Genomic DNA, 25895 nt, shown 5'->3' with positions numbered 1-25895 from the left:
TCTAGAGAGTCAAAGAGGAATCAGTAGGGAGAAACGTATTTTATTTTGGATATGTTTCAAAGTGCTTTTGTCATATTTAGGTGGTCATGTCCAGTATGTGGAAAGTAAATGTAAAAGCTTAAAACAGGTTGGGGAGGAAGAAATAGATTTGAGAGTCATGTGTATAGTGGAGTTCAAGCCACCATAATGGGTGAGATTGCCAGTGGGAGTAGGTAGAGTTGAGCAGAAAGGGCCAAGGACAAAGTCCAGGTTAAATGTCTGCAGAAAGGGAGGCAGGCTGCCTTGTGCAATCATTTCTACCACCCCAAAAATGCTAATAAAAATTCTTTTTCTTTTTGAGACGAAGTCTCGCCCTGATGTCCCAGGCTGAAGTGCAATCACTCAATCTCGGTCTACTGCAACCTCCGCCTCCCAGGTTCAAGCGATTCTCCTGCTTCAGCCTCCCAAGTAGCTGGGATTACAGGCGCCCACCACCACGCCCAGTTAATTATTTATTTTTTTTAGTAGAGATGGGGGTTTCACCATGTTGGCCAGGCTGGTCTTGAACTCCTGACCCCGTGATCCACCCACCTCGGCCTCCCAAAGTGCTGAGCTTACAGGCATGAGACACTGCGCCCGGCCTAAAAATTCTTATTTAGTATACATGTAAAAGAATAGGGACGTTTTAGAGCTTCTCTAATATATAGGTCTCAAGAAAGAGTCAGTCTGGCTCACTAGACAAAAATCTATTTTTAATTGTATAAAATTATACATATAAAATACATAGAATGTACTAAGAAGATGAGTAAAATCTTTGACACCAGAAGTGGACAGATCAGGAAACAGTTTTTCTCAAGTTATTTGGGATCTTACTGGTTGGTATTTGAGAAACATAATAAATCCAGGAGGTACGAGGACAATTCTTCCCACAACTCACACCCCTTAACCCACACTTCTTCCCAGAGAAGGGAGCACAGGAGAAACAGGAGTGTTGATGAGTGCCAGCTTATAAATATCAATACAGACAGACACACCTGGTATGTCTAGCTGTTTTTGCCTTTACTCCAACCCAGCGTGTTTCATGGAATACAAAGATGGGGCTTCTAACCCAGCTCTCTTCTGATTAGTAAGAAAAAAAAAAAATGATAGGGCCTGGAGAATTCAAGGAAGCCCGTTTCAAGCACTAATAAAATTGCAGCTGGATTCCTTACCTCTTATCCAACATGATTTCAAAAGCAAGAAAGTTGCCTTTCATCTTGCCCCTACCAAATCCAAAAGAGCAAATTATGGCCTATTTCCTAATCTATTTATTCTTATTGTTATTGTTACGCTTGAACTTTCTGTTTGGAACCTAATCTATTTCTAAAAGGAAAGTCTGTATAACTGTCAAGTGCAAAGTCCAATTGCAGGAATACTAAATGTCCCAAGCTCACTTTAGAAAGTACATGGGACAATAATATAGTATAAAAGAGATCACAGAAACAAGGGGGAAATATATATTAGAGACCTCCAAAAAAATTCTCTGAAAGGAGAATACTTTAGCTGCTATACTACCGGTTATTTCTCTCTTATGTCACCCAGGAAAGAGGTGGGGGAGAATGGTGTTAAAAACACAAATAGTTTGGGAGGCCGAAGCGGGTGGATCACGAAGTCAGAAGATCGAGACCATCCCGGCTAACACAGTGAAACCCCGTCTCTACTAAAAATACAAAAAATTAGCCGGGCGTGGTGGCGGGCACCTGTAGTCCCAGCTACTCGGGAGGCTGAGACAGGAGAATGGCGTGAACCTGGGAGGCGGAGGTTGCAGTGAGCCGAGATCGCACCACTGCACTCCAGCCTGGGCAACAGAGTGAGACTCTGTCTCAAAAAACACCACCACCCACAAATAGGCCAGGCGCAGTGGCTCACGCCTGTAATCCCAGCACTTTGGGAGGCTGAGGCGGGTAGATTACCTGATGTCAGGAGTTCACGAACAGCCTGGCCAACATGGTAAAACCCCGTCTCTATCAAAAATACAAAAATTAGCCAGGCGTGGTGGTGTGTGCCTGTAATCCCAGCTACTGGGGAGGCTGAGGCAAAAGAATCCCTTGAACCCTGGAGGCACAGGTTGCAGTGAGTCGAGATTGCCCCATTGCACTCCAGCCTGGGCAACAGTGTGAGACTCCATCTCCAAAAAAAAAAAAAAAAAAAAACCACACACACACAAGTAACTGCAGTCTCCCAAGGTGTCAATTAGGAAGTGCCAAAAACTAAAGTCTCATTTAATTTTCCTGATCAACTCATGTTCTAATAATTAATGTGGAAGAAGAGGAAAGAAAGAGAAAACAAATGAGAGTCTAAGGTAGTAAACAGCAGCAACTTAGCGGGAATAAGGGAACATGGTTCTCACTAACCAAATAGGACTGATAATGCTTCCAAAAAATAAAATATTGTGTGAAGGGAAATATGGAAATATGTTTTACCTTCTACTAATAGCTGCAGGCAGGAAGTTCTAAACACAGGGTTTAACTAAGCTGGGTGAGCAGGGGAGATGTGTAGAGGGAATACTGAAAGATAATCAGTTTCAACCATAACCCCCATCTACTGTAGAGTATATCCAGAAATCTAGACTACTAGTATGGTATACATATGCCCTAGAAGCAACTTAGGTAGTAAAGTCCCATGAATTGTTTGTAATTTAACTTGTCCCTGGGCAGTTTCTTAGGAGTGGCTTCAGAAGCAAGCTCTCTACTTCTTTCAGAATAATAAGGTAGGGAAGGAAGCCTCAAAACAAAGTGGAAATTTGGAGGCAGAGAAGGAATAAGGTACTGGTGGGGAGGAAAGGGATAGCAAGCAGGTTCAGTTCAAGAACTAAAGGCAAAATCTTCATACTCATACCCTGTTTGAGTCCAAGAGGAAGCAGGAATGAGAGTAAGAGTGGGGCATATAATCCTTATTCAAGCTACTGATATTTGAAAAGAAGGAGACATGAACACTTGAGTTAATCTTTTAGTGCTACTGAAATGACTACACAGTTAATCTGGAAGTTTAAGAGCTAACAAAGCTTCAAAGACAACCTGCTCTTTCTTGTAAAGTGGACTGAAGATGTTTCAAATAAAACTACATCCAAAAACTGGAAGTAAGAAAAGGGATCTCTTAGCAAATAGGAATCTAGGTGTAGAATCTATACACATATATATATATTTTTAAAGTATAAAATTGAGAAAGTATGTACAAAAAATCATCCTAAATCTTAGAAAGGAAACATACAAAAAAGGCTGTGGAAAGGCTGGGGAGTATGTGGGTGGATGCCTAGCAGTTGGAAGAATGCATATTGCCCAACTGCCCAGCAGCCAGCACGAGAATATCTTTCTTCTCCTTGTGGAAGCGCAGCTCCTTGCCTGCCAGTCGGGCTTCATCCAGCTCCCGCTCAGTAGAGGCCAGCTCTCTAGACAGTGCCCCTGGCACACTCTGCTCCCGGCTCACCCAGTCCAAGGCCATTTGGTGGCGAATATCATCATCCAGGGCCCGGTGCGAGTAATGAGCCAACACCTCCTAGTAGGGGAGGGGAATGTGAACAGCATTGAGAAGGTAAAGGTTCATATCATACCACACTGACCCAACTGGGACTAAGAACTCAGTTTTAGAGACCTAACTGAGGTCAGCACCTAAATCCTTCAAGGAGATTCTTAAAGGAAACTTCCTGGTAGGGGAAGCAAGATAGACAAAAGAATCACAGCTAATATTTAAATAGGAAAGATTACAGGGATGAAGAGGGTACTTAGGTAAGGCTTTCAATATTCACAACCATAGGTCACAATAGACCTTATTTCTAACATAGTAACCACCTCAAAAGAGTCCGCTGACAGATTGTGCTCCCCTCATTCGCCCCCACTCATAAACTCTTACCTGCCGAGAGCATTGTCGTTCCCTCATGGCCTTAAGGCTGCCATTCCAGTGTAGCAGTTGAAAAACTGTCATTAGCTCCTGGGGGAAGAATAGGAAGTACTGGGACAGTGATTTTATATTGGGAGGTTACATCAGAATTACATGGGAAACCTTTTACCAAATGGATTTGTAGAAGCAACTTTCATCACTAACTCTGATAGGCCTTTGGGGAAGGAAAATATTTATTTATTTACTTATCTATTTGAGACAGAGTCTTGCTCTGTCACCCAGGCTGGAGTGTAGTGGCGCAATCTCAGCTCACTGCAACCTCTGCTTCCTGGGTTCAAGCAATTCTCATGCCTCAGCCTCCCAAGTAGCTGGGATTACAGGCATGTGCCATCATACCCAGCTAGTTTTTGTATTTTTAGTAGAAACGGGGCTTTGCCATGTTGGCCAGGCTGGTCTCAAACTCCCGGCCTCAAGTGATCCACCTGCCTCAGCCTCCCAAAGTACTGGGATTACAGGCATGAGCCACCACGCCTGGCCAGGAAGGTTTTTATTTTTGAAAAACAGTGTAACAATCTTCTTTCCTTTCCAGTATCAATGAGTTAGGAATTAGTAGGAGCCATTATATATTATAGGAGCAGGCTGACCCATGTTATTAGAGCCAGGGAAGTACATGGGAAAGTACCTGGAACTCCAACATTGATTTGCCCTTGTTGGATTCCAGCATGAATCGGAAGGCACCAATCCCGGTATTTGGGTTGTCAGCTTCCTCCCTGTTGCCCTGGTAGTAGAGGAACAGAAAAGACAAATAGATTTTCAACCAGGATTATCATCTCAAGCAGCACTGTCCAGTAGAAATATAATGCAAGCCACATATTTAATTTAAAATTTCCTCTCTGCCACATTAAAGTAAAAATAAAGAGGTAAGTCCAGGTGCAGTGGCTCATGCCTGTAATCCCAGCACTGTGGGAGGCCAAGACGGGCAGATCACTTGAGGTCAGGAGTTTTGAGACCAGCCTGGCCAACATGGTGAAACCCTGTCTCTACTAAAAATACAAAAATTAGCCGGGCGTGGTAGTGGGTGACTGTAAATCCCAGCTACTCAGGAGGCTGAGGCAGGAGAATCACTTGAACCTGGGAGGTGGAGATTGCAGAAATCGGGCCACTGCACTCCAGCCTGGACAACAGAGTAAGACTCTGTCTCAAAAAAAAAAAAAGTAAAAATTTTAATAATATATCTTATTTAGCCCAATATGTTCAAAATAATACTTTTCAACTGTAGTCAGTATAAACATTATTAATAAAATATTTTACATTCTTGTACTGAGTTTCTGAAATGTGGTATAAGTGTGGGAAATTCTGGCTAGCAGTGTGGTCTCCTGGGCATTGGCCTATTGTGTCTTCTATTGGTTATGTAACCCTGCAGGGTTAGAATTAAGACACACTGTCCTGCATTCAAGCCTAGTATGTATAAAAACCAATACAGCACAGAAGTTAAGAGCATGGACTGGAACTCCTACAAATAGTGTGGCCTTGGTAAAGTCATTTAACCTCTCTGTTCTGCAGTTTCCTCTTCTGTAAGATGGGAATAATCATAGACCTACCTTAAATGATTGTTTTGAGAATTAAATAAAATTTTAAATTAAAAATAAAAATTTAATTTTTTTTTTTCTTTCAGACGGAGTCTGACTCTGTTGCTCTGTCCCCCAGGATGGAGTGCAGTGGTGCAATCTCGGCTCACTGCAACCTCTGCCTACTGGGTTAAGTGATTCTCCTGCCTCAGCCTGCAGAGTAGCTAGGACTATAGGCATGCGCTACCACACCCGGCTGATTTTTATATTTTTAGTAGAGACGGGGTTTCACCATGTTGGCCAGGCTGGTCTTGAACTCCTGACCTCGGGTGATCCACCAGCCTCCACCTCCCAAAGTGCTGGGATTACAGGCGCGAGTCACCATGCCCGGCCCAGCATTTACACTGTATTAGGTATTATAAGTGCTCTAGAGACAATTTAGAGCATTCATTTGGGAGGATGTGCATAGGTTATATGCAAATATTATACTTTTTTTTTTTGAGACTGTGTCTCATTCTGTGTGTCACCCTGGCTGGAGTGCAGTGGATGGTCACTGCAGCCTCAACCTCCCCAGGATCAAGTGATCCTCTTGCCTAAGCCTCCCAAGTAGCTGGGATCACAGTCAAGTGCCTCCATACCCAGCTAATTATTTTATTATTTTTTTGTAGAGATGGAGTCTCCTTATGTTGCCCAGGCTGTACTCTGCTATTTTATATGAAGGACTTGAGCATCCTTGGGTTTAGGTGTCCTCGAGAGATCCTGGAACCAATCCCACATAGATCCCAAAGGAAGACTATAGAACCATACTTTTTTTTTTTTTTTGAGATGAAGTCTCACTCTGTTGCCCAGGCTGGAGTGCAGTGGTGCAATCTCAGTTCACTGCAACCTCTGCCTCCTGGGTTTAAGCAATTTTCCTACCTCAGCCTCCTAAGTAGCTGGGACTACAGGTGTGTACCACCATGCCTGGCTAATTTTTGTATTTTTTAGTGGAGATGGGGTTTTGCCACGTTGGCCAGTCTGATCTTGAACTCCTGACCTCAGGTGATCTGCTCACCTCAGCCTTCCAAAGTGCTGGAATTACAGGCATGAGCCACTATGCCCAGCTAGGAACCATAACTGCTTTCTTTCTTTTTTTTTTTTTTTTGAGACAGGGTCTCACTTTGTCACCCAGGCTGGAGTACAGTAGTACAATCTTGGCTCACTGCAGCCTTGACCTCCTCACTTAAGTGATATTCCTGCCTCAGACCCCCAAGTAGCTGGGACTACAGGCGCGTGCCCCCATACCCAGGTAACTGTTTGTGTTTTTTGTAGAGATGGAGTTTCACCATGTTGCCCAGGCTGGTCTCCAACTCCTGAGCTCAAGTGATCTGCCTGCCTCAGCCCCGCAAAATGCTAGGATTACAGGTGTGAGCCACCACACCTGGCGTAGAACCATAATTTCAATAACAGTGAATTTAGTTATTTATTTTTTGAGACAAAATTTTGCTTTTGTCACCCAAGCTGGAGTGCAATAGCACAATGTCGGCTCACTTCAACCTCTGCCTCCTGGTTCAAGTGATTCTCCTGCCTCAGCCTCCCAAATAGCTGGGATTACAGGTGCCCACCACACCCAGCTAATTTTTATATTTTTAGTAGAGGTGGCGTTTCACTGTGTTGGCCAGGCTGGTCTTGAACTCCTGACCTCAGGCAATCCGCTCGCCTCAGCCTCCCAAAGTGCTGGGATTACAGGCATGAGCCACTGCGCCTGGCCAACAATGAATTTAGAGCCTATGATCATATAAATACTGCACATCCTACTTTCTATAATCCACAGTTTCTTTTTTTCTTTTTTTTCCTTTTCTTTTTTTTTTTTTTTTTTGAGACAGAGTTTCACTTTGTTGCCCAGGATGGAGTGCAATGGAATGATCTCACTGCACCTCCATCTCCCAGGTTCAAGCGAATCTCATCCTTCAGCCTCCTGAGTAGCTGGCATTACAGGCGTGTGCCACAACACCCAGCTAATTTTTGCATTTTTTCTTTTTTCTTTTCTTTTTTTTTTTTTTTGAGACAGAGTCTCGCTCTGTCACCAGGCTGGAGTGCAATGGTGCGATCTCGGCTCAGTATAACCTCTGCCTTCCAGGTTCAAGTGATTTTCCTTCCTCAGCCTCCTGAGTAGCTGGGACTACAGGCGCGCCCGGCTACCACCACACCCGGCTAATTTTTTGTTTGTTTGTTTTTAAGTAGAGACGGGGTTTCACCATGTCAGCCCGATGGTCTCAATCTCTTGACCTCGTGATCTGCCCACCTCAGCCTCCCAAAGTGCTGGGATTACAGGCATGAGCCACCGTGCCCAGCCAATTTTTCTATTTTTAGTAGAAAGGGGGTTTTGCCATGTTGGCCAGGCTGGTCTCGAACTCCTGACCTCAAGTGATCTGCTGTCATCTGCCCCACAATGTGCTGGGATTACAAGCGTGAGCCATTGTGCCTGGCCCTGTTTTCTTTCACAATACCATTAGGTGACCTAAAAATAGCAAATGTACTTCCCAAAAAATTTTAGCTGGTTTCTTCTTTTTTTATTTGGTTTGGATTAATATGAAAATGTTTTCATTCCCTGCAGATGCTGTTGACTGGGGCAAAGAATAATGGGAGAAAAACAGCTGGGTCCTAAATAACAGAGGGAAACCAACTTTCAATAAAGTGTTCAACAACTAATCCACAAAGCAGATAACTGAACTAATTTAGTATATGTAATTACATCTTTTTTATTTTATTTTTGTTTTTATTTTTTTGAGACGGAATCTCGCTCTGTCACCCAGGCTGGAGTGCAGTGGCATGATCTCAGCTCACTGCAATCTCCGCCTCCCAGGTTCAAGCTTTTTCCCCTGCCTCAGCCTCCTAAGTAGCTGGGATTACAGGCGCCCACCACTGCGCCCAGCTAACTTTTGTATTTTTAGTAGAGATGAGGTTTCACTATTTTAGCCAGGCTGATTTCGACCTCCTAAAACCTCAGGTGATCTGCCTGCCTCAGCCTCCCAAAGTGCTGGGATTACAGGCATGAGCCACTGCACCAGCCTGTAATTACATCTTAATTAAATGCAAATAGAACAGATACTTGGTCTGAGTATCAATGAATTTGTGGAGAGGAAGGAAGATGGCAGTGTTAATTTCTAAGATGTAACTAAATTAAGTCAACTCGGGTTCTAATCTTGGCATGACCACTTACGAGCTATATCATGTTGACACTTCACTTCTGTGTTTTTAGTCTCCTCATCTGTAAAATAGGAGTAATAATAGTACTTATACCTCCTAGGATTGTTGTGATGAGGTAAAATACATATAAATCCCCTAGAACAGTCCCTGCCACAAGGTAAATACTCAATTAGGATTAATTATGGTTATTCTTATCATCATCATTTGAAAGAACAGTTGTAAATAAAGAGAGTAAATAAATTATCCTCCTTGTTCCTAAAATAGATAAAAAGACATTTTATTATAAAAGGGTTATTTATCAATAAGATGAAGTAATGGAGGCAGGAGACAAGTGACAATAAAAAACAGTCTTATAAAAAAAGAACAGCAGAAACTAAGGTCTTAACCCAAATTAGCAAAAGCAAAATTCAAGCTCAATTTTCATTTTGGAATAGCTCTACAATTCCATAAATATGCAATTAAAGGTTTCTAGATACCAAAGAGATAAAATGAAAGAGACAAAACAACAAAAAAACACATAAACACAGATATAGAATTAGAGACTGAGACATGTGGAACACATGACACAAGACTGACAGAGAATAAATCAAAAGAACAGAGAGGTAGACCAGAAAGAAAACAGGAATTCATGCTGTGTTTCACAGTAATTTATGAATTCCCAAGCAGCCGGTTCTCCCATCTCCCACTCTCCTTCCAGCTCCATATAACTTACATTGAAAGATGCCAGGGCCTCAGAGACACTCTTCTCGATGAACTCATCAGTGATTCTTCGGGAAGGATGTTCATTAAACACAGAATTCATTAGCGCAATCTTTGCAGCACTCCTCCGGGCCTCAGCTTTTGTGGGGCAAAACTAGGCAGGGGAGAATGAGTGAGAATATGTGTATTTGTGCATATGAGAGAGAGGAAGGAACAGTGGGAGGGAAACACTTCAGATAGAAAACACTTGGATGCTCTTTGGAGAAATCAGTTGTGTTCAACACACTCTCCAAGGTTTTTATGGTAAAGTGGTCGGGATGTTTGGAAATGTAATTTTGATTCAACATCCTGAAGTCATTAAGGTACTGGAGAGTGCTGTAGCTCATACCAAACTGAATGCAGAATGAGGAAGGCTGCTTAAGTCAGCATATAATCACTGGACATGAAAAATACCCCTGTTAAAACTGTCGACAGAATTAATTACTCAAAAGTCAGATTCTGGCCAGCTTAATAGAAATCTGTATCTTGTTCTGTGGACAGGCAAGGTTTTTTGGATTCCTCTAGATAACCCAAGATTAGAACCGAAGCTGTGTCTAGGCTGCTTCTACAGAGAAGGCCACTGGTCTCTATCAGAAGCACCCATCTTGGAATCTTGGACTTCATTTTTAGCTGTGAACAGGCATTTTCTCAATGTAGTGAGCCAAAGGAGCTATCCCTGAGAAGGGTTTAAGTCTGAAGAAGGAATTTGTAGACTTCTTTTTTCCCCCGCAGTGGAAACAAAGAGAAAAGGAGTAATTAAGGGAAGGAAAGCTGACTTAAGAAGGAAAAAAATAAAAATTAATTCATGTTTTTATATTATATCCAACATAGGTATCACAGAACAAGTCTGATCTGCAGAAGTCTCAAAATTATTCAATTTCAGATCTCTAGCCACCATAGTATTCCTTTATAATTCATCTTTATTGGCTGTCTCAAAGGCCTCTTTGCCCTATGTCATTTATGAGTAATTAGAGGAAAGGAAGAAAATTATGTTGCAGTTTTTAAAAGTAAACCAAGGCTGGGCTTGGTGGCTCACACTTGTAATCCCAGCACTTTGGGAGTCCAAGGCAGGAGGATGGTTTGAGCCCAGGAATTCAAGACTAACCTGGGGAACATAGCAAGACCCCTGTCTCTACAAAAAAAAAAAAAAAATTAGCCAGGCATGGTGACACGTGCCTGTAGTCCCAGCTACTTAGAGGCTGAGGCAGAAGGATCACTTGAGCCAGGAGTTCCAGGCTGCAATGAGTTATGATCACACCATTACACTTCAGCCTGGGTGACAGAGTGAGACTCTGTTTCTAAAAGAAAACTTAAAATAAAAAGTAGAACAGAGGTTGGGCATGGTGGCTCATGCCTGTAATCCCAGCACTTTGGGAGGCCAAGGCAGGAGGATCATTTGAGGCCAGGAGTTTGAGACCAGCCTGGCCAAAATAGTGAAATGCTGTCTCTACAAAAAATTCTAAAATGAGCTGGGCATGGTTGTGGTGCACACCCGTGGTCCCAGCTAATCAAGAGGTTGAGGTGGAAGGATCACTTGAGCCCAGGAGTCAAGCCTGTAGTGAGCTATAATTGTGCCACTACACTCCAGCCTGGGCAACAGAGCACAACTCTGTCTTAAAAAAACCATAAATAACGGGCGCGGTGGCTCACGCCTGTAATCCCAGCACTTTGGGACGCTGAGGTGGGCGGATTACGAGGTCAGGAGTTCAAGACCAGCCTGGCCAAGATGGTGAAACCCCATCTCTACTAAAAATACAAAAAAAAAAAAATTAGTTGGGCATGGTGGCAGGTGACTGTAATCTCAGCTACTTGAGAGGCGGAGGCAGAGAACTGCTTGAACCCAGGAGGCGGAGGTTGCAGTGAGCCAAGACCGCGCCACTGCACTCTAGCCTGGGCAACAGAGTGAGACTGTCTCAAAAAAATAAAGAATAAAAAAATAAATAAGTAGACCAGGATGTGTTTAGTACTTAAACATCCCTACTATCAATAATTCCTAATTTCTATTAACTGACAGGCTCTCTGAGACAGCATATGAAGTTTGGTAAATAAGTCTGAAGTCTTCCCAATGCTTCAATTTGTCTGTTTCCATTTGTCTATTACTAGCCTGCTGGCCTGCTCTATAGTGCTGTTGCTTAAAAAGTCATCTGTGAAGAAAACCAGCGAGAGAAATTTCACCTGCCAAAGTGGATAAAGAGGTATAAACTCAAACCCATCTTGAATTTGAGCAGTTGTGGATTATGCCCTTGCTCAGTATATCAGACTACCAACACCCAGCCCATGTTCTGATCTAGCTTCAGTTATTGCACCCTGCCCCTGGCTGGGTGACTCACACCTGTAATCCCAGCACTTTGGGAGGCTGAGATGAAAGGATTGCTTGAGCTCAGGAGTTTGCAACCAGCCTGGGAAACATGGCAAAACTCCGTTTCTACCAAAAATACAAAAACTAGCCAGGCATGGTGGCATATGCCTGCGGTCCCAGCTATTCGGGAGGCTGAGGTGGGAGGATCACTTGAGCCCACGAAGTCAAGGCTGCAGTGAGCCATGATTGTGCCACTGTACTTCAGTCTGGGTGACAGAAAGAGGCCCTGTCTCAAGGGAAAAAAAAAAAAAAAAGGCTGGGTGAGGTGGCTCATACCTGTAATCCCAGCACTTTGGGAGGCTGAGGCAGGCAGATCACCTGAGGTCAGGAGTTCAAGACCAACCTGGCCAACATGGCGAAATAATACAAAAATACAAAAATTAGCTGGGCGTGGTGGCAGGGCCTATAATCCCAGCTACTCGGGAGGTGGAGGCAGGGAGAATTGCTTGAACCTGGGAGGTGGAGGTTACAGTGAGCCGAGATCATGCCACTGCACTCCAGCCCAGGTGACACAGCAAGACTCCGTCTCAAAAAAAAAAGTTTAGGCTAAAAGGCCAAGAAAGATAATTCTACCCTTTCCAAAAATGACAGAAATCTAATTACTACAATGTTTCAGTTATGGGCATCCATCATAAAATGTTCAAGTCATTCAACAATGTAATGAGGTGGGAAGAAGAAGGAAAGATCAGCCAGGCACGGTGGCTCACGCCTGTAATTCCAGCACTTTGGGAGGCCGAGGTGGGCGGACTGCTTGAGGTCAGGAGTTCGAGACCAGCCTGGCCAACATGCGAAACCCCGCCTCTACTAAAAATACAAAAAAGTAGCTGGGCATGGTGGCTGGTGCCTGTATTCCCAGCTACTTGGGAGGCTGAGGCAGGGAGAATCACTTGAACCCGGGAGGCAGAGGTTGCAGTGAGCTGAGATCGAGCTGTTGTACTCCAGCCTGGGCAACAGAGCGAGACTCTATCTCAAAAAAAAAAAAAAAAAAAAAAAAGAAGAAGGAAAGATCTTATTCTCTTAGAAGTGAAAGCATAGGCTGGACGCGGTAGCTCACACCTGTAATCCCAGCATTTTGGGAGGCCAACGTGGGCGGATCACGAGGTCAGGAGATTGAGACCATCCTGGCTAACATGGTGAAACCCTGTCTCTACTAAAAATACAAAAAAAAAAAAAAGAAAAAAGAAAAAAATTAGCCAGGCCTGGTGGCACGCACCTGTAGTCCTAGCTACTGGGGAGGCTGAGGCAGGAGAATCACTTGAACCCAGGAGGTGGAGGTTGCAGTGAGCCAGGATCATACCACTGCACTGCAGCCTGGGCAACAGGGTGAGACTCCATCTCAAAAAAACAAGTGGAAGCATAAACATTCGTCATCGTGGGTATATACTTATTTCTCTGAAATGACTGAAGTTCTTTTCACTGCAACCTCCGGCTCCTGAGTTCAAGCAATTCTCCAGCCTCAGCCTCCTAAGTAGCTGGGATTACAGGCGTGCGCCATCACGCCCAGCTAATTTTTGCATTTTTAGTAGGGACGGGGTTTCACCATGTTGGTCAGGCTGGTCTCAAACTCCTGACCTTGCGATCTGCCCGCCTCGGCCTCCCAAAGTGCTGGGATTACAGGTGTGAGCCATCGCACCAGGCCTGAAATGACTGCAGTTCTAAGGGAAAAAATTTCATCACCTGATGTGAAATGAAGTTTCCTTAGGACTGCTTTGTTTGAGGCAGAAACTAAGCTGCAATGGCACTCATTCATGCAACAGACATATTTGCCTACTATCTGGTAGGCACTAAAATAGGTGGTAGGGATTTAACAAGAAGACAGACACAATCTTTGTCTCTATGGAACAAAGCCCACTAGGAGAGACAAACAATTATGATATGTTGTAATAAGTGATATGATAGGGGAAGTTCAAGGTGCTATGCAGACACACAGCAGGGCTTTTAACCTTGTCTAAGGGTTATACAAACCATATGGAAAGCAGAACAAAAGTGTTTATTATTTTCTCTAAATTCCATTTCAGAGTTTTAAACTGACATTTCAGAAGGCTGCCTCCCTGTCTGCAATGTAAAAAATCCATCTTTGATAAGAATATTCATACTAGTCCATAATTTCTCACTACCTCATAATGGCAACCATTCTTTTCATCATCATAGGTATTTCACATAATTGTAGAATGTTAGTAGAAAAGACTTCAGAAATCATCTAATCTATCTCCTTCATGTTATAGATGGGAAAAGTGAGGCCCAGAGATTTGCCCCATTGATATTCAGAGGAATGTGAATTTAGATCTCCTAACTCTTAGATGAGTACTGTTCCCACCATACATAGTCCCTCCGATTTGACCTCTTAGAGAACTCCAACATTGCTTTCTTTAGTAATTGCCTATGAAAAAGTACTGGAGGCAAGGAATATTGTTCTATATCCTCAACAAGAGATGGAAAATAGTTGGAATGCAATAACTGAAGCCAGATTGGAACACGGTTTGGATGCTGGTAGTCAGATATACTGAGCAAGGGGATGTTCATAACTGCTCAAATTCAAAATGGGTTTGAGTTCTTGAAAGGAAAGCATGCTACTGAGGTTCTATTATGGTCAAATTAGCCTCAGATGCTTGCCAGAATAATTTTCCCAGAATTGCTTTAGGTCCTCAAATATATGATTTCAGGCAGTTTAATGGCCAAAGTGATGGAGAAAGCCGTTACTAACATCTAAGCATTTACCTTTGCTACTGCCACCTCACAACTCTTACCTGGAAACTCCCAAAGCAACTTCCCCCAGGCAGCGTGACATAGCAGACATAAGGAGGGCTGTTGGAGGGAACCATCTCATAAACCACTAGAGCCCCATTCTTTAAGTCAGCACCACGGGACTGCTTCATCTGCCAGAATTCCTGAAGTGCCTCCACCACATTCACTACAAAAGAGAAATAGTTAAGTTCAGCAATGAGAACACCTCCAAGTGGTGCTATACTTCAATACAGTATCTGTAACCTGTACCTACATTAAGAGTCAGCCCCTTAGCTCCCTACCTATTGCCATTGAAAAGCATTTAAATTAATAAACCTAGACTGTGATTAAGTTAATTTGCCTAGAAATACCAGAGTATGCCTGCCCTCCTCCACCACTTTTCTGGTTCACATTTTATTTTATTTAAATTTTTTTTCACTCTCACCTCCAATCTGAATAGTTCACATTTTAACTTAGTCCTAGAATAACTTAAATATTGGAGGCAGAGTTCCCAGTGTCAGCAGACCATTATCACTGCCTGATGAAATACAAGTAGATTACTCCACAATTGTTAGCTGGCCCAGGATGATAATAACCACCACAATAAGTGCTAACATGTATTGAACACATTGTATGTCAGGCATTTCTGTAACTGCTTTACGTGTTTAATCACAGCAACTTTATGAAGCAGATATTTTTACTATCCATATGTTACAGATGAGGGAAATGAGGTATAGAGAGGTTAAATAACTTGCCCAAGGTTATGCCAGGAGAAAGTAGCAGTTTGAGTATTCAAACTCAAGCAGTCTTGGTTCCAATGAGTATTCTTTTATGCAATACTGCTGGCTCAAGGAAATATAGCCCTAATAACCATTCTCAAGCCTGTGCTTCTAGTGAGCACATCCATTGCCAGATTCCTTTTCCAACCCAGAATACTATGTATATACTATGAGTGAGAGAAGCCAGGGCATGGAGGTGGGAGATAACTTTTTTGAGGCTTTACCTGGGTATAAATGATTTTTGGAGGAACTATATGGTGAGATGTGAAGCAACAAAATGGGAAGCAATTGGAGGACTTTAAAAAGAAGCACTCCTCCATGGGCCGGTCTCTTATGCTTCTTCACATCTTGCTAGGTATGGCAAGATTGCAAAACCCTGACTGTTCTTTACTTGGGCTATTTTTCAGGACTGTGCTTGCAGCAAGAAATATTGAGGGATGAGGTACTATCTTCACTCAGATAAGAACATGCTTGCTTCTGCTTGTTGTAAAATGGCAAGTTCCCCAAGCTGCGGATTCTGTAAGTGTTCCTCTGTTGTGAAGCAACCCATGGCCTATGCAAATATCTACCTGAGTCCTCTGCATTGGATTTGGGAGGAGGCAAGGAGAACTAATATAAACATGATGCTCATGCTACTTGCTGTGCTATGAGTAATAAATTCCTTTGTCTCTAATCTCAAAGTCTCTTGACTTCTGCCAGCATCCATGAAACAGTAAATGGCTAATTTATTAGTTGTAAGTAGGCTAAAATCAAACTCCAGACCTGACATTGTATTCTAGAACACTTCCTCTCATCCCCTACGTTTTCCTTATGTAGCCTACAGTGTAAAGAGGGAAAGAGATATTAACCAGATCTCAAACAAATGTAAAATTGCAGCTGTGATCAAGTTCTATAAAGGAGTGATAGATGTCGGAATATCTGACCTAGTTAAGAAGGTCAAAGAAAGCTACCTTGAGGAGGCAATATCTAAGTTCAGGTATGACTAGGAATTCACTAGGCAAGAGGTGAGAGGACAGTGTTCTGAGTATAAAGAACAGCATGTTCAAAGGCTCGTGACAGCAGGGAACATGATGAATAACGGGAGTTAAGACCATGTGGCTATGAAAGAGTGAGTGAGGGGAAGTGTAATGCAAGATGAGGTTGCAAGAGAAGGCAGGGACCAGACCAAGTAGGGCCTTTTAGGCCATGTTAGAGTATTGGCTTTATCCTAAAGCAGTAGGAAGCAATTGGAGGACTTTAAAAAGAAGGAGGGATTCTTTTGAATTCAGCTCCAAGGAAAAATAATTAATTAAAAAAAAAAAAAAAAGAGGGATGAGATCAGTTTGCTTTTAGAAAGGATCACATTGACTCTAGGGTTCCAAACATTTCAAATAGTTTTAGCTAAAGCCTCATAATAAAAAATTATCACAGGTGCTCTCCAATATCTTGCAACATATTGACCACTCTCCTTTTTTTTTTTTTTTTTTTTTTTTTTTTTTTTTTTTTTGAGACAGGATCTCACTCTGTTGCCCAGGCTGGAATGCAGTGGAGCAATCTCAGCTCACTGCAACCTCCACCTCCCAGGCCCAAGCGATCCTCCAACCTTAGCCTCCGAGTAGCTGGGACCACAGGTGCATGTCACCACACCCGGCTAATTTTTGTAATTTTTGTAGAAACAGGGTTTCACTATGTTACCCAGGCTGGACTCAAACTCCTGAGCTCAAGCGGCCTCCCAAAGAGCTCCCCCTCCACCTCGGCCTCCCAAAGTGCTGGGATTACAGATATGAGCCACCATGCCTGGCCTCTCCTCTCCTACTCTTAATCGCAACAAAGGCTCATTCATTCTTTCATATTTCCTTAGTTCAGATGTGCCAAGAAGACACCAAGATGGGATAGGAAATTGCAAGAGACTTATTGGGGAGGAAGTAGGAGAAGACAGGGAGAGCCTTCCGAGCACAGCAAAGATCTGATGACCGTGGAAGAGAGGCAAAGAAGGAGGTCTAGATATGACAGTCTCAGACTGTAGTACAGTTGTTGTTATTGTTGTTGTTTTTTAGACAGAGCCTCACTCTGTCACCCAGGCTGGAGTGCAGTGACACAATCTTGGCTCACTGCAAGCTCTGCCTCCCAGGTTCACGCCATTCTCCTGCCTCAGTCTCCCGAGTAGCTGGGACTACCGGCGCCCGCCACCACACTCGGCTAATTTTTTGTATGTTTAGTAGAGACAGGGTTTCACCATGTTAGCCAGGATGGTCTCGATCTCCTGAGCACATGATCCACCTGCCTCGGCCTCCCAAAGTGCTGGGATTACAGGCGTGAGCCACCATGCCCAGCTGTAGTACAGTTTTAAGAAAGATTTGGCTAAGCCAGTGAGAAGTCCTCATCCCAAAGGAATCCCATACCTCACAAGGATCTGCCTGTGTTAATACCCCTGATGTGCTCGGTCACTGGTTGGGAGTAGCCTACAGGAAGCGTGGTTCCTTCAAATGTGGTTATAGATGCAAATGTGCAACTTTGGGGTGCAAATGTGATTATGGATGACCCAGAGTGGGCAGTGGCTGAGGCTGTTAGTTATGCTCCCTGCAGCAGGCAATCTGAACTGCACATTTTCATGGCTGTCATACACACATTAGCAAAAGTTTGAGCATTTAATAGGTACATGGCATTATTCTAAGCATTGGGCATGAAAAGAATAACACACAGTTCCTGAAGCAAAGAATTTATTTTATATTTGAGTTGGAGTCTCACTCTGTTGCCCAGGCTGCAGTGCAGTGGTGCGATCTCGGCTCACTGCAACCTCTACCTCCCAGATTCCAGCAATTCTTCTGTCTCAGCCTCTTGAGTAGCTGGGATTACAGGCACATGCCGCCATGCCTGGCTAATTTTCGTATTTTTAGTAGAGACAGGGTTTCACCATATTGGTCAGGCTGGTCTCAAACTCCTGACCTTAGGTGATCCACCTGCCTCGGCCTCCCAAAGTGCCGGGATTACAGGCGTGAGCCACCGCGCCCAGCGAGCGAGGAATTTAAAATCAGTGGCCAATAATAAATTATCTCGCCTGCTCTGTGACTGAAACAAACACCCATGTACTAGCCTGAGTTTGAGAAGCAGCATAAACTCTTTTTAATAACCTACATTTAACTGACTTTTAAGAATGCTAATTCTTCTATTAAAAGACAGCATGAGGGCACGTCATTAGGACCTCCTAACCTTGCCATAAGGCTCTGTCATGGGCAAAAAAAATTAAAATTAAAATTAAAAATTAAAAAAAAAGATCTAGCATGAAAAGAAAACTCTCTTTCCCTCCATTGGTTTTGGCAGGGCTCTTCAAAGGTCAATACTGACCAGAAAGCTCAGCCATCTTTGTTCTCTCCATGAGATCTTTTCAGCTCCAGTTCCCTCTTTGAGACAGTTTAGCACAATGCACGGGGTGACAGCTCTCCTGACATGCACACAACAGGGAGAATACTGGAATAAAGAGGAAGAGGAGGAGACCACCATAATTGGGAAGGTCCTATTAAAAAGCATATGTTCAGTCTCTATCCAGTTAAACATTTCTTCGCACAGACCAGAGAACCATTTTTTAATGATTACTCAAAGCCAAGGGGCATGGGGAGTCTTGATTTTAGAAAAGTGAGTATGAAATGATAATTGGGCAAAGTGGTCAAGAAAAAAGCAACTAATTGTGATCCGCATTTGAAAATGCTTCTAGACTTATTCATGTTTAGAACTGGAAGGAACTTTAGAGATCATATAGTCCAACACTGGCTAAGAAAGAACAGAAGACTTGTTTGAGGTCACATGGCTATGGCAGAGTTGGGGCATAAATCTAGATTTCCGGGGGCCGATATTCTTTCCAATTTGGGAATCTTAACCCAGGCTCCAAGGTCCAGTCCATAGCTGAGCTTCCTGGAGGTTCACAAGCTTCCTAAAGTAAAATTATGTGTGTGTCCGTGTGCATATGAGTATTTGTGCATGTGTACGTGTGGAGCACCCACATTTTTTATCATATTTTCAGTGAGGAACCATGGATAGAATGGTTTACATAAAGATGGCTAAAGAACAGTGAGGTGGGAGGGTAGGAATAACTGAGATATACACCTCTGACAATTGTTTTCTCAAAGTCCTTCATAAGAAAGACCAAGATAGGAATATCTCAGTGCTTATACGCTGCTGTTGAATAACAAAAAAGAGAATAATTTAGTTTTTGCCTTTAGGAGATAAAATATACGAACGTCTAAGTGGACAGGATGGGAATGAGAGGTAGTGATCATTGTCAGCCAAAATAAAAACTTTTTTGTTGTTATTGTTTTTGTTTTTGGGACAAAGTCTTGCTCTGTCACCCTGGCTGGAGTGCAGTAGCATGATCTTGGCTCACAGCAACCTCCACCTCCAAGGTTCAAGCAATTTTCCTGGCTCAGCCTCCCAAGTAGCTGGGATTACAGATGCATGCCACCACACCCAGCTAATTTTTGTATTTTTAGTAGAGACGGGGTTTTGCCATGTTGGCTAGGCTGGTCTTGAACTCCTGACTTCAGACGATCCTCCCACCTCGGCCTCCCAAAGTGCTGGGATTACAGGTGTGAGCCACTGCCCCTAACCTAAAACTTTTTTTTTTTTTTTTGAGGCAAAGTCTCGCTCTATCACTGAGCCTAGAATTCAGTGGCACAATCACACCTCACTGCAGCCTTGACTTCCTGGGTTCAAGTGATCCTCCCACCTCAGCTCCCTGAGTGGCTGGGGCTACAAGATGCATGCCACCATGCCTGGATAATTTTTAAAAATTTTTTGTAGAGATGGTATCTCACTATGTTGCTCAAACCCTGAGGTTCAAGCAGTCCTCCTGCGTTGGCCTCAAAATGTTAGGATTACAGGCATGAGCCATTGTGCCTGGCCAGGATAAAAATATTAAAACAATATATGAAACTACAGTAAAAATTTTATATCATAAGGATAAATACAACCTTGCCAGAAAGGTAATTAACAAAAATAAAAGAAAAAATAATAATAAATACACCTTTGTGGTGGGGAAGCAGGAATAAAGAGAGAATGAAATTAAGAGGTGAGTAAAAAGAGTCTCCTTGATCATATAGGATGGAGAAAATAGACTGACCCTATTCACATTATTATGGAAGATAGGGAAGGTGGTTAACAATATTTCATCTATTTCCTATTTCAATGTTTAGAAGGTACATCTGCCCCTAAATAGCCTACAGTGCACAGTCTCTTTGGAAGGAGAGATTGCAAAGTAACAGTGACTTTGGGAGGGGACTCTGGTAGACTGAATGATGCCACCTTCCAAAATGTCCATGTCCTAATCCTTGGAACCTGTGAATGTCACTTTATCTGGCAAAGACTTTGCAGATGGGTTTAAACGATTTGAGATGGGGAAATTACCTAGATTATATAGGTGGGCCCTAAGTGCATTCACAAGTGTCCTTGTAAGAGGGAGGCAGGATGGGCACATTGACTCATGCCTATAATTCCAGCACTTTGGGAGGCCAAAGCAGGATGATCACTTGAGGCCAGGAGTTCAAGACCAGCCTGGGCAATATTGTGGGATCTTGTTTCTACAAAACATTTTTAAAAATCAGCCAGGTGTGGTGACATGCACCTGTAGTCCTAGCTACTTGGGAGGCTGAGGCAGGTGGGAGGATCACTGGAGCCCAGCAGTTCCAGGCTGCAGTGAGCTATGATTGCACCACTGAAGTCCAGCCTAGGCAACACAGCGAGATCCCATCTCTTTAAAAAAAAAAAAAAAAAAAAAAAAAGGAGGCATATTTGATGAAGAGGAGGAGTCACAGAAGTAGAGATTACAGTGATACAGCAATAAACCAAGTAATAAACCAATGTCAGCAGCCACCAGAAGCTGGAAGAGGCAAAGAATGAATTCTCCCCTAGAGCTTCTGGAGGGAACACGGCCCTGCCAACACCTTGATTTTGGCCCAGTAATACTGATTTTGGACTTCTGGCCTCCAGAACTATGAGAGAACAAATTTCTGTTGGTTTAAGCCACTAAAGTTGTGATAATTTGTTACAGCAGCCACAGGAAACTAATATAGGGACTAATCCAGCATTTCCAAAAATTGGAAATATTCGGCCCAACCCATTTAACTCCAGTCTTACAGAAAAGAAGCTGTCTGTGATTCTGAGGAAAAGGAACAACTAAATAGAAAACACTACACAAGATTCATTTGTTCAACTTGGTGAAATAGCAGGGCAAAATCTCCAATCATGCAGCCATATTGTAACATAAAAGGATAGCAATACTTCCAAAACAACAGGTTTGAATAGGGAAATGTAGCAGTTACAGAGCAAGGCAAGTGAGTTACTCGATCCTGCCAGTTTAGAGATTGCCAGATGTCAAACATGAGAAAGAGACTATATGCCACAGAAAAAAGGGGGCAAAGGATATGGCAATGCAGAACAATACGTATCATTTGCAGTTTCCAAAGCATTTCCAAATGCACAATATTAGCAACCACACTAAGTACTATGTGCTGCATGCTTTATATTCGTTGTCTGATTTAATCCACACAAAACTATCAGGATAAGTATTATAATACCCATTTTACAAAAAGTAAGCAAGTTAAGGAACAGGCCAGAAGTGGCAGAACCAGGATTTAGAAACAATGTTTGTTTGGCTCCAAAGTCAACCCTCTTTGTATTGGGCTGGCCTGCTTTATTACACCATTAATCTTTATACATGCTCTGTAATGTGAACTGTGAGTTCCATCAAGATAGGGACTAAATATCTGCCTTGCCCACCACTGCATCTGGTGATCAATAAATATTTGTTAAATGAATGAAGAGAACAGATGAGGCATAGAGAGATTAAGCAACTTCTCCAAGATCATACAGCCAACTTTTTAACAGGGCTAGGTCCTCTGATTACAAATCCCATGCACTACAAACTTATCAAGATCCTACAGAATACTGAGCTATGTGTGTATCCTGGGTAAGTGGGTGAGGGAGGCAGATAAAGGACAAGAAAGTTTTTAAAAATACATACATACATACATACTGATATTCCACATGAGTGAAGGTAGATCTAAAGACTGGCTGGAAAAGGTGAATTTGGAGCATTCAGGAAGAAGATGAAGGATGTTAATTGAAGATGATGCGGTAAAGCATTGCTGGATGAGGGAATTAATTGTCTAGGCAGAGGCTAAAGTAAATTGTATTCAGGGGAATACATCCATTCCCCCAAATACCATGCCATCAGTCACAAGGGTATGTGAGTACATGCCAGTGGCAGCTTTGTCTAAGAATTGAAGCAGAATAAGTGATTCCATGTGGTAAAGGACTTCTGAGCCAAATGGGCAGAGATTCTGCTTGCCTGAAGCTGAACTATCTGCCAGATTCTCCTAAAGTACTGGCTGGACACCCAGACTGGAAATGAGAAACTCAAGAATAATGAGAAAGACTGCGATGGGAGGTGGGGAGATAGGAAAGAAAATCACTGCAGAGTCTGAAGCCTGACTAATTGCCCTTTGTCAGCACAATCCCCTTGTTCCCTCATCCTTGCTAAGGAAATGAAAGTTTTTACAGGATGCCCAGTTTAGAAGCCAAAGCAGAGGCTCTCCAGGTAACACAGACAAGAAAAAGGGTGTACTCCTCTACAATTTTAATAAATGCCTATGTTTCCAAGAGGAAGGCTTCAGATTTAGTGTGACCACTCTAGGCTACTCCTGTGCCCAGAGGCAAAGACCTTCCCTTGATCTTGACTTAGAGACTTGAAGCAGCAGGATAGTAGCTAACAGCAGTTCCATCACATAGCCTTGTTAAATCTTGGGATTACACTGGAAAAATAATATGTCCTTATGAGTTTCGGATTCATCCATTTGTATCCCCAGCACCTAGCAGAGTTCCTGTCTTATAACAGGAGTTCAAATTGTATGAAGAACAAAGGGAAATTGAAGATAAATGAATCATAGGCACATATAGCAAAATGGCTCTAAAAATCTCTTTTCATAGGAATTTTTGGGTTTACATTATCAGGATTTAAGAGTGGGAAAAAGTGAAGCATGTTCTACTTGAGGAACTATGAACCAACACATTTGAGATAATAATCATTTTTAGGTTACATGTCATTTGCAATGTCTCAGTTAATCCATATTGTAATCCTTGAAGAAACTGAAGCTCAGTGAAATTAAGTCCCTTTCCCAAAGATCTGGCTGGTAAGTGACAAAGATCTCCAAACCCTGTGTGTGCTCTTTTCACTAAACTTTCTTAAAAAAAGAAAATCTACAGAAAAGCCCTGTAACTTTTCTCTGCATTATTGTTAAACCAGAAAGTTAAAAATATAGTCACTTCCAGGTCAAGCAGGACCTGGCCAAGGAGACAGAAGGGATGTCTTGTAAATTCCAGGCTTAAATTCTGTATTCCACACCCTTCACTATATATTCCTTATTACTTACACTATAAATCTGGAACTCAAATTCAGATAGGAAACTACACTAGTTAAACAAAAACAACAAAGAAAACCCTCACATCCCTCTTTAAAGAAATTAGACATCTTTAAGACGAAGTTTTCTAACTGAAATAGAGTTTCTAACCTGGCTCATTTCCACAGAATTTAACATTGAAAGAGCCAAGGCCTGGGATTTATCCTCAGTTTCTGGGCAAGGGCCAGGAAAACAGAGCCAGACAGAAAGGCTGGAGCTGTGAGTCTCCATACTAAACAAGATACCAAAGTAAGGTGCTAAGCCACAGGAAGCTGGTGTGAGCTCAGTGGTACAGGTCCGGATTTAAATGCACAATTACTATAAGTGACTTGTGAAGGCACTACCTAGTTCCCCAGTAAATCTGAAGTTGCACTGAAATTTCAGAGTGAAGGTAAGTAAAGAATTTAAAAATCAAGGTTAAGGAGCTGGAGCAAATTAACAGGAGAGTCCAGAATTGCAGAGATCACAGAGGAAAGATTGAGAGGGTGTGGATGAGAAATTGGATCTGAAATAAAAGACAGGATCTCACACAATGGGGACTGGTTCTCAAAGGCAGAGAGATGTTAAGGTATTAAGCTGGAGGAGGAATTCCATTTCTAAAGGAGAAAAGTTTAGGAAGAAAAGAGGATTGTATCTGAAAAAGGGTCCCTGGAGAATATATTAATAACTCAATAAAGGGAAGGAGAGGTAGGAGGCTTAAACGTGTGTATGAGTGTGTGCGTCTGTGCGTGTGCGTAGCCCAGAAGGAAACTCCCCAAAAGGAAATGCAAGTGAGGGCTCCACGCCAGGAAAAGCGATCCGGAGGACTGTGGGAGCAAGGCTCCCTTTCAGAGGGTGTCGCACAGGAGGCCAGACCCGCAGACTCACCTCGGCCATAGCCCTGCGTGTGCTTGGCGAAGCTCCTCACTACGGCCTCCACGGCCTCTCGCAGCACTGCCGGGCTGCCGGCGGCGCCGGGGGGCAGGGGCAGTCCTGGGGCCCCAGACATGAGCAGCGGCGGCGGGGGCGGTGCGGGAGGCGGCGGGGCAGGCGGGGGGCCCGCAGGGGGTGTGGCGGCTGCAGCCGCAGCCCCAGTCACTCCGGGCCGCAGTGCTCGGAGAGTGCCCCTCCCGCTGGTGCCCACACCAGGCTGCAGCCGCTGCGCTCGCATCGTCTCCATCCCGGCCGCCAATGGAGTAGCGCCCCGGAGCCTGCCAGCCTGCCGAGCTAACGGTCCCAACCACCCCAGTCAGCTAGCGCCTGGGGACTGAGGGCGGCGCCAGGGCCGAACCTTCAGTCAAGTGGGGGCGGGAACGAGCTAGGTCCCATGCCAATCACCAGTGACGGGGCGGGAGCTAGAGGGCTACTACTCCGCCATAGGCAAATTGTTGAGGAGGGTGGAGATTCTGAGAACCAATTGCAAAGAGAAAAAGCGCATCCTCTGAAAGGCAGACGCGTAGCTTGGGCGCGTCTTTGGGAGTCCTGTGGCAAGCACTAGAAAGCGGGCCAGAATCCTGGGGCGGGGCTTGAAGGAAAAAATGGGCCTAGATGCAAGACTGGGGAGAATTGCAGACAGAGTAGAGATCATTTTGTCCTACCATTTCATTTTACAGATTGTAGGTGAGGAAATTGTGGCTCAGAGAAGTAATTTGACTTGTCCAACATCACATGCAATTGGTGGTGGAGCTAAGGCAAGAAAGATACTGACATTTAATGAACATAAACTATGCAATGTACTGTAATGCATGTCTTATTTACAATCACAATCACTAGATTTTATTATTTTAGGGATAAGGAAACAGATGCTGAGGGAGGCTAGATAAATTGCCCAAAATTAAATAGCTAAGAGATGGCAAAGTGGAATTCAGAGTTTAAGCCTAGGTGTTCTGATTCCCAATATTTTTTATCTTTTTACTATGCCACATTGTTGGGTAAATTTCTGATTTCACTTATTCTAAGTAGGGGAAGGGAATAAGAGAGAGTGGGATGGGCAAGTCTTTTTGCCTTCCATTAGAGTGAGAAAGAGTTAGGATACATGCAAAAAATTAGAAAACTGAGAAGTCCAGTTGGGGGAATTAAGAAAATTACCCTTGTTGGTATAACATGTCAGACTGGGTTCCTCTGATTACTTTGCACACACACACACATGCACACACACACACTCTACATACCCTTTATCATGTGGTCACTGGGCCATTTTTACTTAGGTGAGATTATATTAACTGCTTCCCACCATCTCTCCTACAGTGGCTCAGAAATCAAAGATAGGGAAATAGAG

General features: G+C 43.3%; 1 protein-coding gene across 1 annotated transcript; it reads right to left on the bottom strand.

The window, feature by feature from the left end:
• Positions 1-710: 710 nt before the first annotated feature.
• On the bottom strand, positions 711-24904 carry LIX1L (limb and CNS expressed 1 like). The gene is made up of 6 exons (XM_007977284.3): positions 24506-24904; positions 14457-14620; positions 9325-9465; positions 4538-4633; positions 3868-3945; positions 711-3513 (listed from the first exon to the last, which is right to left on the bottom strand). Exons 1-6 carry the CDS (start codon positions 24795-24797, stop codon positions 3271-3273), a joined length of 1014 nt encoding a protein of 337 aa, XP_007975475.1. The 5' UTR covers positions 24798-24904; the 3' UTR covers positions 711-3270.
• Between the last annotated feature and the right edge of the window lie 991 nt (positions 24905-25895).

This window comes from Chlorocebus sabaeus, chromosome 20 (assembly GCF_047675955.1).
Source record: "Chlorocebus sabaeus isolate Y175 chromosome 20, mChlSab1.0.hap1, whole genome shotgun sequence".
NCBI lineage: Eukaryota > Metazoa > Chordata > Mammalia > Primates > Cercopithecidae > Chlorocebus > Chlorocebus sabaeus.
The sequence above is the reverse complement of the archived record's forward strand: the minus strand, read 5'-3'. Positions and strand labels throughout refer to the sequence as shown.